Source organism: Euprymna scolopes, chromosome 29 (genome assembly GCF_053919585.1).
Source record: "Euprymna scolopes isolate OS-2025 chromosome 29, ASM5391958v1, whole genome shotgun sequence".
Lineage (NCBI taxonomy): Eukaryota > Metazoa > Mollusca > Cephalopoda > Sepiida > Sepiolidae > Euprymna > Euprymna scolopes.
This window is the reverse complement of record NC_136510.1, coordinates 70,966,856-70,979,863: the sequence shown is the minus strand read 5'-3', so window position 1 is coordinate 70,979,863 and position 13,008 is coordinate 70,966,856. Positions and strand designations below refer to the sequence as shown.

The 13,008-nt window shown below is 31.4% G+C and overlaps 1 protein-coding gene across 2 annotated transcripts; it reads right to left on the bottom strand.

Annotated features, from left to right (window-relative positions):
- Positions 1-7,591: 7,591 nt before the first annotated feature.
- On the bottom strand, positions 7,592-12,576 carry LOC145252708 (uncharacterized). Of its 2 annotated transcripts, none has more exons than XM_080112534.1 (2): positions 12,462-12,576; positions 7,592-10,626 (listed from the first exon to the last, which is right to left on the bottom strand). In XM_080112534.1, the coding sequence occupies exon 2, from the start codon at positions 10,622-10,624 to the stop codon at positions 9,662-9,664; it is 963 nt and encodes a 320-aa protein (XP_079968660.1). In that variant the 5' UTR covers positions 10,625-10,626; positions 12,462-12,576; the 3' UTR covers positions 7,592-9,661. The 2 variants fall into 2 exon arrangements, with proteins under 2 accessions (XP_079968660.1, XP_079968661.1); XM_080112535.1 differs by lacking the exon at positions 12,462-12,576 and adding an exon at positions 11,738-12,227.
- Positions 12,577-13,008: the final 432 nt, after the last annotated feature.

Genomic DNA, 13,008 nt, shown 5'->3' with positions numbered 1-13,008 from the left:
CTCTATTGTTTCTGTGTATATATGGTTCTTAACTCTTGTTTTAAAATCAAATGAAAAAGAACACAATCCGTGACACTTACCAGCAACCACGGCGATTCTGAATATCCTTGTGTCTATCGTTTCCGTGCACATGGAGTGCTTGAACACAGCGTTATAACAGCCTCAAATTGTTCACCACAAAAGAACTAGACATCATGTCTTCAAAAATAACAGCTCTTTCTAGAGGTGACAGTGTGATACTACACCAGTGTTCAGAGACATTTACAAAGAATTCTGCCCTGATAAGTGTTTTTGGTCTTCCGATGTTTTACAAGTCCAATTCCCCCAGAATTGTAATTCAGGTAAAATAACTATTTTTATGAAAACTTAATTTTTCTTTATTGTATTATATAAAGATGTAATCTATGACCTCCAAGAAAAATAGTGGGATTTTTTTTATCAATCCGTGTACATGGAGTTCTTGACTCTCCTTAAAAATCAAATGTAAAAAGAATACAATTCTGGGGAACTTCTGATTAGCAGCAACCATGGCAATTTCGAATATGCTTGTTCTATCATCTCCGTGTACATGACGTTTCTCACTCTGCTTTCAAATATTTTTTTACTGGTCCAGAAATACAGGAGATGCTATTTAAAAATAGAATAAGAAGGAAACTTTAGAAAATAAAATGTATGCACCTAAAACATGTACTTTCATCTCCAATCAAAAATGATTTCACTAAGAAATTGTTAATAAATTAAAAGAGTCTTTTGTTATAAACACTAAAATAAAATTGTAAGAGAAATATAAACCTGTACACCAAAAATAAATAAATTAAACGATTAAGAAGGAAAAAAACCCAACTTCTCATAAAACAAGGAGTAGAATAATGAAAGATATTTATGCTAGTTCAGACTGACACTTGAGTTAAATATGTTAGTTAAAAATAATTTGGGAAACTTTAGAAAACACTTACTTATGATTGCAAATTATTAGCATTTACTAATGTTTATGGAGAAAAAGCCAATAGTTTTTTGATTATTTAAAAAAAATTAAGTTTTAATTGTAACCTTCATGTTCAGTGTAGAAGATGACATTTTTTTGTGCATTTCAGGATGAGATAAATTAAACTTAAAGTTTAATTGCTTTTTTTTTTGTTTAATCATTTTGTAAACAGGCAAATATATGAAATAACAAATGTCAACATAGTCTTTTTTTTAAACTCTATACTAACCCTATACAAACTCTCAACTAACCCTAAACTATCTCTATTCTTTTGACTTCATCACCTTGACACATGCACAAGTCTTTGAAATAGATAGTACAATGATTATTTCCCTTGAAAAAAAAATCCATTGAAATAGACAAAAATGGCATTATTTTCACTAAATGCACAATTATAGTTGGCACTGAAATTTCTAAAATAATTAAAAAAAAAAAAAAACTACTGGATTGATTTTTTGAAATTTTGATGAATGCTTATACTTTACACTACAAGTAACGATTTTCTAAAATTTTCATTTTTAACAAATATTTATTTCAGGTAGCATTCTGAACTAGAACAAAAATCTTTCACCATTTCTACTCCTTGTCTTATGGGAAGTTGGAAATTTCTTTCCTTATAATGATCTGATTTATTTATTTTTGGTGTATGTGTTTGTATTATCTTTCAATTTCATTTTACTGTTTATAATTTTTATTTTTCTATGAATCTTTTATAGATTGTATTTTTTCCATAAAGTGTTTTTTTTTCATAAAGTGTAATTTTTTTTTCAAAAAATATAATCATTTTTTTTTTTCATAAAAGGTCATTTTTTGTCTTGTTAAGATAGAAACTAAATTCCCTAATCTCTGATTGGAATGAATAAGAAAAACTTAATAGATTTTGTTTAATTTATATATGAGGAAAATATGTCCAAAATGATTGCAAACTTTCCAAGGCTTCACATTCATTTGTCTTTCTCTTCATTTGTTCTGGTCATGTCTCAAGAATGAATGGATTGAAAATCTTTCATTGTTGTATAATACTCAACTCTGCTTCTCCATTTATTTGGGTAAACAAATATTTAATATTTTATTTCATTTTCATTTTGCCATCAAACTGCATTTTTTGGAGTTGATTGTAAATATTTTTCATTGGTCAAATGATTTATTCTCTGTAAATTCCAATTGGTTTATTTTGTTTCAATTTTGTTGAATCTACAGAAAAGGTGTTTGTTTTGCATCCATTGATCAATTTGTAAATACGTTCTCAGAATTTTATAAATTCTGAAATGCAAATATTTTTCATCTCCATGTATTTTTTCATAAATTTTCAATCAAATAAACTGTTTTACTTTTGATAAAATGTTGTTGTTTTTCTTTGTCTTTTATAAAATTTAAATTCAAAAACAAAATATTGAATAATAAAAAATTATTTTTTACCTTCATATTTAAAATATTAAAATATAATTTTTGTATGCCTTTTTCTGTCTTTTGTGCAAATATTTATGTGATCGACTTGAAAATTAAAAATTAAAACAAAAATATTTACAAATTCACTTTGAAACTCGGATATTTTTCTCCTCAATTCATTCCCATTGTAAACTGATTTCTCTGCTGCTTTACTTGTTCATTCTTTCGCCTGATGTAATGGCAAATGTTGCCTCGTTTTCCTGTAAGTCAGGGTTACTCCTCCTACACACATACTTTCTTTAAGCACTAATCACTGATATATATATATATATATATATATGTTTGTAGCTCTACCTAAACTTGATCATTATACTGAAATCATTGCAGATCAAAAGTGTTTTGGCCCATGTCTCATTACCATGCAAAATGGCAGAGAAAATATAGGTTGAAAAAACTTTGCCATAAATCTTGAAGAAAATATATTTGCAACAGCTTCCTGAATGTTATGTTAGCAGTCATCCTGCACCAATTCACAGACAAGTAAATACAAGATCAAACTCAAATGAGAATCTTACTATGAAGATCAACAGAAGAAAGAGCGTACACAGCAGCATGAACTGGAAACTGGGTGCCACAGCAATGGTAACAAGACCCACCATCAGAGACGTGTATGCCCTGCCATTTCAACCACTTGCCACAATTGTGGTATGATTGGCCATTATGTCCAGTGCTGGGGCAGATGTAACCACAATCCATGAATGCAAACTAAGGTGGGATCTACCAGCCCTCTCAGATAGCCTCAAAACCCTGCATGATGCGAGACATATTCGACTCAAGGTGAGTGGAATAATCACTGTAACCATCTTGCATAAAGAACTTGCAATAAAACAGTGGATATTTATCATCCCCAACCTTGAGGTTCTGTTGTTAAGTAGGCCAACCATTGAAGCACTTAACCTTGCAACCGTCCACCCAAACTTACCATCAGGAGCAAAACATAACTATTTGATGAAAGGAAATGCCAGATCTATTCACAGGCTTAAGCACATTTGAAAAAGAATATAACATCTTGGATGCAAGTCAATACTCAGTAATCACACGACGATGTGTACCATTATTCTTCATTAAGAAAACGCAGGTGGAACTCCACAGAATGGAAAAGCTGGCCGTTATAAGCAAGATTGATAAACCAACTAAATGGTGTTCTCTCATGGTAGTAGTCCCAAAAGCAAATGGGGAAATAAAAATGCATAGATCTCACAAAGCTTAACAAGTGCATAAAATGTGAACTCCACATGCTACTCACAATTGACCACCTTTGGCCAACTTAGGGGAAGTTACAATCATGGGCAAACTTGACTCCAACAGCGGATATTGATAGATCACACTTTCAGCAAAATCCCATGCACCAACGACCTTCATCAGTCCATTCATATGGTACCAATTCAACTACTTGTTTTTGTATTTCATCAGCCAGTGAGATCTACCAGAGGTGCTTCCCACAAGTAGTAGAGAATGAAATTAGAGCGACATGCGTGCAAGATGACCTTGTAGCAGAAACAAATAGAACTCTTTTTCTTGTGCATCAGTGCCTCCCCTGACTGTGCGATATGGCACATACTGACCAATCAGAGGCATAGCGCAGGGACCTTCCTTACCCCCTAAGGAACTCTAACTGCTTCTGTTCCGGACAAGAAAAACTCCTTCCTTTTCCAGCCAGATGCCAAAGAGAGCGGACCTGTTTCCTCACTCTCTCTCTCTGCCTACACCGGTATCAACGATTCCCACTTGGTAATAACTACCGGGCAAAGGCAGACAAGTTTTATCCGAGTTATATCTTTTGGGCATCTTACCCTGACTCGCTTCAATAAACCTTTTCCTTGTTAAGTTTAACAAAGTTGTTTGTTCGTTTATTCAGTAGCTTGTGTTGAATTATTTATTTTATTAGGGAGTGTCCGAAAAGCACTAACTCAACTCCCTAAAACGTATTAATCTACGGTAAAAATCAACAAGAACGTGATGCTTGATTAAAAAGCACATTAAAAAAAATTCCAAACCATCATTGAAATTTCTTGTGCACATACTCAGTGCTGACGGCCTGCAACCAGACCTGGAAAGGCTCACTGGTGTCTTCAAAATCTCAACACTAACGCACATGATGGAAACCTGCCAGTTCCTATTTATGGTGAACCAATTGTGAAAAATTCATTCCAAATTTGACTAAGCCACTAAGAAATATGTGTTCATTTGGGACAAAGCACAACAGGAAGCATTCAGTTCCATCAAGAAAGCATTGTGCTCAGCACCTGTGCTATGTCTGTATAACCCATCAAATGAAACAGTGGTTTCCATCGATACTTCATCTAACACATGAGAGCAGTGACAGGATGACACGAAATTGCACTACATCACTGACATTTCACGAGCCATGTCAGAGACTGAAATTCATTATGCCTAAATAGAAAAGGAGGCCCTAGCGATAACATGGGCTTGTGAACACTTTTCTCACTACCTTGTTGGACCTTCACAGTGGAGAGAGATCAAAAACCACTGATGCCACTACTAGGCAGCAAGAACCTTGAACAATCAGCAAAGATACAGAGATTTCTAATTCATTTAATGAGATATGGATACACAATTCACTACATCTCTAGTAAGGAACTATATACAGCTGATGCTTTGTCAAGAGCAGTACTCAGCAATGGCCTCACCAAATTATGTCTAATAATTAGTGCACACCTGATTTTTTGTACAGTATGCAGGATTCACATCAAGCAAGGAGAATGAAGAAAAAAATAACCACTGTGTTTATTTATAGGCTGGGAATCGCATGAGGAAACAGGACTTCAGGCCATCAAAAGGTTTTAATAAAAAGTCTATTGATAAAAGAAGTGGATCCTTTTTGGCAGAAATGAGTTTTGTCAGATGTTTATTAACTTTTGAGACCGGGAATTGAGAGGAGAAGAATTAGCTGTGTCTTGAAGTTTCAATACTGAGAATTCTGAAGGAAGAGAATAATATCCTGCAGACAGAGACCTAGAAGAGAAAGCAACAGCATTCATCCACACCATGATGGAAGTGGAAATGTTCAAAAGATAAAGTTTGTCATTCAATACAAATAAACTTTTTACTTTTTTTTTAGCAAAACAAATTTTCTTTACAAACAATTGTCCTAATAATTTATAGGAGGAGTGAGGATTATGAGCAACACATAATACCAAAATAAACTGGTGCGAGTCCAAAATGCATCGTTGATTGGTGCAATTTTCTGAGAAAAGAATGAAATTCTATTGAATGGGGGGGGGGGGGAGCATCTCAGATAATGGAGTCCCAAAGATGTCAAAATAGACAAAACAAAATTTTTTCCTAAGAAATATAACCGAGGAGAGTACAGGTTCAGCCATAGAACAAGAATCTGGTCAATGCTGTGTAATGTAGGTGGCAGACAGAAAAGTGAAAATACTTTTGCCGATAATATTTCAGTGGATTCTTCTAGTATCCCAAATTATTAGTAATGGGTGGTGCGCGTATGCGGATATTTCTGAGATGGACTGGAGTTAACATGCACAATATTGCAGTACATGTATAACCCTGTGGGCTGCGTCGCCAGGAGCAGAGTTGGGCCGCACCTTAAATGTAACCCTACTCCCGACGGTTCAGAGTTACATTTTTGCAAATAAAATAAAATTAAATAAACTTATCAAATAAAATTCAATAACTTTGCTTCTGGACCCTTCAAGTTTCCAACGACTTTTAATCTTCTTCAAAACTTTTCAAAAGCTTTTGAGAGTATTTAATTCTCCAACTCCTTGCGAATTAAGTCTTTAAACTGGCGAAGACTTATTTATAACTCCTCGTCGTGGCTTGATCGTCTAGTTTTTATCTTTGTCTTCATCTTTTCTTCGTCTAGTGGTTAGGATCTTAATAACTATGCCAGACACTCGCTGGTTGCTGAAACTCATCGCTTTTCTACTTGAACACACAACTCATGCATAACCCTAAGTTTATGTGGCAGTTCTGCTCTCATGATGGCTGGTCGATAACACAACCACAAGGGTACTTCGGCTGGTCGTCTGATGTTGGACGTTGAGGAGGAAGTCCTCTTTCACAGGCAAGTGCATCATTCTTGTCTGCTGCATCTTGAAACATCGGTGTATGGAAGAATTCATTTCACAACCACAAGCAAACAGCAAAAAAAATCACAGAGTCTTTTTAGTAACATTAATTATTCAACGTTGTTACAGGTACAGTCTCAGTAAGGACATGAGCTAGGAGCCTTCATAAGCTTGGTAAATCAGACCGACTCCTGGGTGCAGGATTATAATGGTTTAAATTAATTCTTTTTCCCCAGGTTGTCAACAAACTATCCTCACCAACGATTTCTCTCTGAGCTGGCTAAAAACATTTCTTTATATTATCTCTAACTTCTAGTTTATGCCCCCTTTCTATTTGGGGCTTTCTCTTTCTTTCTCTCTCTCCGTCTCTGCCTCTATCTGTCTGTTTGTCTCTCTCTCTCCCTCTGTACCCTTTACCATTACTCGTGGGAGGGGTTTCCCAAAAACCATATGTATATGGTAGAATAAGTGAATCGGCCATCATAGTTAACCCTATTTCCAAAGTGATTTTACGGTCAATCCAATAATTAAAACCACTCGACAGTTTACCCACTTGATTTCATTTCCTGGCGGTCAAATAAAAATCAAGTGGCATTTTTCCACAGATTCACAATCTTCATTTTATGATCCCAACTGAGGTCCAGCTTGGTGGGGGTGAGGAGGTCATTTTCATTATCTATTAAGAAAACAGATTTATTCTTTTTATCATCATCATCATCATGACTTAGATTCAACAACGTGGAATCTCCTGAAATCATGTGAAAGACTGCTCCGCAACAAGCAAGACAACCTGACGTTGTCCGGTCCACAGTACTTGTTACACATGAACGATACTTCATTGGCCTGAATGATTCCACTGTGATTAAAAATACGTGGATGAGAGTCAAACATTGCCAGTTTTGTATGTTGAGAAGTCTTTTTTCTTCATATCTGCAGAAATTCATGTTGAAAGAGAGAAAGTGGGGCCTAATAAATTTGGTGAAATGCTGTTTCATAACATTCAGTAATTCTAATATTTGTGAATTAAATAATTTTTTAAATAATTACACTGCACTTTCGTTTATTTCATTTTAGATCTTTTGAGCTCATCTTATTTCTGAAGTTAAAAGAAACCTGCAACTATTTTTATAAATAAACATTTTTAGAAAAACTTCAAATTAAAAATAATTCAAATGATAATATTTCACAAAAATTTTTATTAAAATTATACAAATGAATGAATCTCATGATGAACCAATTTAATAAAAGGCATATATAGTCACTTTCCTTTTTGTTTGCAATGTTTTCTTTGTTTTATTCAAATTCTCTTAAATGCAAAAGATTTTGGTACAAAAATTGTCAAAAAAAAAAAGAAATGCAAAAAAAAGTATGATTTATTTATTTCCTTTTAATTTTTTTTTTTGTGTCAAAAACTATTAAAACATTTTGTTTCAAATATCTAGATTTCGCAATTTGAAGTTCCCAAGTAATGTCAGTATTTCAACCATAGGATAGTCAAAATTGCCAAAAAATTCATTATTTTTGTTATGTATACTACTCTTCCTATTTAGTTCTATGTTAAAACCAGATTATGATATAAATTATTAATTATCATAGAATATATGCCTAAAAACATCTTAAAGAAAATTCTTGCGATGAAATAAAAGAAATTGTAACTTTTCGATCAGAACCTTCTGAAAAAAGCTAAGAATGAAATGATAAGAAAATTCCAGATGTAAAATAAAGGTGTTTACATGAGACATGACCAATTTACTCATATAAGTCTTAATTAAAGATGTGTTTTGTATAACAAAGATGTAGTGATTAATAATTTGATAGATTTAAGAATTTTTAAAAACTTTGTGCATTTTTTATATTTTTTTAATTAATTCCCTGGTATTATAATCTATTTTTTATATCAAGTCTTATTACTTTTTTTTTTTTTAGATTTTATGTTGTTTGAAAACTGAATTTGTTATTATAATATCAATTATTGATTATAGGATACATGTTGAGAATTCAGAATATATATAATTTGCTCATGTTCATAAGCCATCTTCTTGGTGTATTTTGAGGATGAAATAAAAAAAAAATTAAATGCAATACTGTGGTTATAAAATCACAAATAATTATTATTTTGTGCATCCAGGAAATTCAGATAAAAACTCAGAATGTGTCAAATAAAAGCTAAATTGCCAAAAAAATTAGATTTTTGTATAACTTTAAATTACATGCAGTATGAAAAATAATTATAAGTTAGCCCAAACAAAGGAATCGTTTTAATCTTTTAAAATGCAATGATAATTGTTTTAATCTTTTAAAATGCAATGAAAATTGTTTTAATCTTTTAAAATGCAATGAAAATTGTTTTAATCTTTTAAAATGCAATGAAAATTGTTTTAATCTTTTAAAATGCAATGAAAATTGTTTTAATCTTTTAAAATGCAATGAAAATTGTTTTAATCTTTTAAAATACAATGAAAATTGTTTTAAATCTCTTAAAATACAATGAAAACCTACAAAAGATTATGCTAATGCATCAATTTTCCGCATTTATCTGAAATTCAAATTGTCATGATTTTTGTTCTAAATAAGATATTGAACTGATGTTTTCTACATTCATTTAAAAGTTTTGTATAGAAATTCCTAGAAATTTTGAGTTAAATAGAAATTCTTTGATAATCACTTTTTTTTTTTAGATTACCACCCCTGGGTCCACATAGAACTCTGGATATCAAGATCCACCATCCTCTAATTGTCTCTTTGTATGGTAAGCAAAGATGTGTCCAATAAAGAACTGTAAATCACCAAAATCAAGGTGACGATTTTGCTTCTGCACAATTTCCATGCATTTTCTAGGCCAAACCTTTTACAACTTTGTATGCAGCCTTGCTGTTCTCCATGTCAGGGAGTAAACACCTGCAATCATGCGGCAATTCATATTCAAACATAATGTTATGACTTTTTAAAAATATTTTATGAAGTTAAAATGAAAAACTCTATTTGATGACGGCTTCCAATTTTTAAACCAAAAACTGGGGAACAGTTTTTATCAAAAACAGTTACCAATTATATTTTAGGTCATATATTTTGTATCTTTTATTATTATTGTTTTAAACTGATTTTTATTGCATTCGTTCAAGAATTCTATATCTTTTCCAGGAATCTCTTAATAAATACAATTACAATTAAATTATGTATCATTTGTTATTTCTAATTTTATTCTTTTTGAGTTTGACTTATGACCTTCATTTGTTTCAAAATCAATCTCCTGATTAGTTTCATTCAATAGCAAATCATCATTTATTGCTGGTGGCATTTCGTTTGATTCATTCACCATCGGATTCATCAAATCAAAAAAAATTGATCTTGGTTGTGGAACTGATGTTTTATTTACAAGCATTTTCGTTGACATTTGCTTACCGGTCATCTTGTTTGTTTTCAGCCAACAATTCTTCATGTGACGAGTAACATTGGATATCGATAACTTAGTTTTACCTGACGAAATCTTTTTTGGCATCAGCAAAGTGCGTTCACAAACCAGACACACACATTCTTTCTTTGAAATGTTCAAAGAAAACGTACTTGAAAAATTTTCTTTTGAACAGTTCTGAAGTTTCTCCTGCAGGTAATTTTCTTCAATTTTGCAAGAGACCCACTTTTCTAACTGCTCAATTAACGACGACGAAGTTACAGATGGATCGATCTCACCATCCGATGTACTTACTGGACGTTCAGAGTTTGATGATACTGTTTGATGGGAACGAGATTTCTTTCCATGCATTTGTTCTGACTTATTGTTCTGAATGAAAGCTTGGAACACATCGACCAAACCAGGTAGAATTTTGAGTTTCTTTGGATTTTTATGGAAGACACCAAGCAATTCCTTCCGTTCATTTTCATCATCGATATCTTCCGCCATATCGCGTACAAATTCAAACAGATTTTCAACTTCTATGGGATTTTCAAGCTTCAACAACGATTTCCGTGTTGAATATCCACCGTAATCAACCAAGATCTTTTTGAGGTATTTACCATTTTCTGGAAAAACACTCCAAGCAGCTTCCGGGATAGCATCATTTGGGGGATAAAGCAGTGACCGAAGATCTTCCACTTCCTTTTTCAACCTCACACAATTTTTACAAATTTCTGACATATCTACAGAATAAAAAAGAAAACCATAAAAATAATAAATGTTTTAAACAATCTTTAAAAAAAAAAAAGAAAAGTGTGTTGATAAAAAGAAAACAACAAAAAAAATACTTCTATAAATGGAGACCTAACTTGAAAAATGTTTCTGATTTTGACTTACAGACTGGTAATGATCAAGCCGTCGTCGAACAGTAATTAGTATCGACATTACCTATATGAAACCACTTTTTTATTTATTTTTTTCTTCTTCTTGATTAAAGTTTAGGATAAATTACCCACCGCTCTTCCGCATTAAGAATTAGTTTAATAATTTTTTTTCAGCTTATACATGAGTCAACATCAGTTATTTGTACTTTATTGATTTTTATTTTATTTATAATTTATTTTAGGAAGTTCCTTTATCTCCCTTTCTTTTTTTTTTTTTTTTTTGATGGGGAGGGGGGCTTTAATCTAATCTGATTTTGCATTCGTTATCTTCAGTGTTGTCTGCATTTTTACTTTTCGTTTTTAAGCTTTCACATCGTAAATTGGGCTCTGTTTTACAATTTGTTACTGTGAGGTGATTAAAATAAATATATATATATATATATATATATATATATATATATATATATATATAGGTGTATCAGAATTTTTGTAGGAATTTTTGACACCCTAACACGAAACTGCAAATAAAATATAAAAAAAACTCGTAATTTCTCTTTTAAAGGTGGGTGGTTTATTTTCTTTATGGCTTATACTTCCAAAATAAACTATTAAAGTTGTATAAAAAGTAATAGAAATATTTTTTAAAAAATAGTAATGAAATTAATTGAATGTTACAAGTTCAGTATTTTTCAATTTTTAAACTTTAAAAATCTATCAAAATTTTTTTATTCATTCTATTTTTACGATATTTTCAGGGTCAATGTGAAATTTTATGCTCTTTCCAATAAACCGAATATAATATCTTAGACAAATGTTTTTTTTAATTCACCCCCCCCCTCATTTTCAAATGTCTATTAAAAAGTAAATAATTTATGTACCAAAATTTTATATATCACAAATTGAAGATAAAAGATCAATAAATAATATATTCAAATTTAAAACAAAAAAATAGTGTTTTTTAGAAATTTACCTGTAAAGTCCGAAGTTTAAAACCTTTTTTAAAAAAGCCCACGCTGTTTGTTTTTTTCTTTTTGTTTGTTATTTTTTTTTTTTAATGAAACCTTGGTCCTTGCTCCTTTAATTAAAAAAAAAATTAGGGCTTGAATTACATTTTTCGAGGAGTTATAAGCTTCGAAAGATAGCGGGTGGAATTATTCAATAGTTTTCACGACATTTCTGACACTGCTAATATATATATCGCGTCCTAAATTATGAGATGAAAAAAAATGAACGAATCTCTTAGTAAACGAGAGTTGTCTTCCTCTGCACAGTAACAAATTGTAAAACAGCGCCGTGAAGGCGCTTCGACCATTTCCGGTTCACCCTGCAAAACAAATTCGGAAATATTCAGATCGAGTTTTGTCTTTAATATACACCAAAAAATAAGTAAATAAATAATAAAAACATTCATTTGTGAATGAATCTAATTTTATCGACAAAAATAAAATCAGTATAGAATTGCGATTTAATCGGAAATATTTCAGGTGGGTCAGCAGGTGAGCAGGGTTGCTTTTATTTCCGATAAATAATTTAATTTTAATGTAGAAAAATTTGACAATTAAGAAGTGAAAAATATTAAGTTGAATATGAACTGAAAAACGATTACAACGAAAGAGAAAACTTCTAGCTGGAAAAAGTTACAATTTAATCGCAATATTTTACAGGATGAGCACAGTTTCTGCTAATATACTTACTTGTTTAATTATTTGTTTCCTCTTATCTGGACATCTTGGAAAACAATATATAACAATGGTATATTGTTTTGTTATGAAAAAAAATGTAAGAGTTGGCAAGGGAGATAAATTAATTACAAAGACGGTGTTTCTTGATAGAGTTATTGGCCTTGGTAACCTCTTTTTTTTTTTTTTTTTGAACATGATAAAAATGACACTTAACTTATAATACCTCTCATTTGCACGCTTAGGACGTTAGAAAATCTTAACTGAAAACAAACTATATAATAATTGAAAGCCAATGAAGAATGTAAACTAAGGAAATATGAGTCAACCAAGAAAATAACTCATTATAAAGTAAAATAAAATAATAACTATCTACTCACTGAATGATTATATATATATATATATATATATATATATATATATATATATATATATATATATATATATATATTTCTTTAAATCTGTCTATTTGTCCGTCCCACTTGTTCTTGGAAACTACTGGCCGATCTACCTGAAATTTTGTATGAATCTTTGTTATGATAATTTGCAGTGAACTAAGTAT

What these genes read in the sequence shown, in the direction of transcription:
- LOC145252708 (XM_080112534.1), bottom strand. Translation starts at nt 10,624, where the DNA reads ATGTCAGAAATTTGTAAAAATTGTGTGAGGTTGAAAAAGGAAGTGGAA.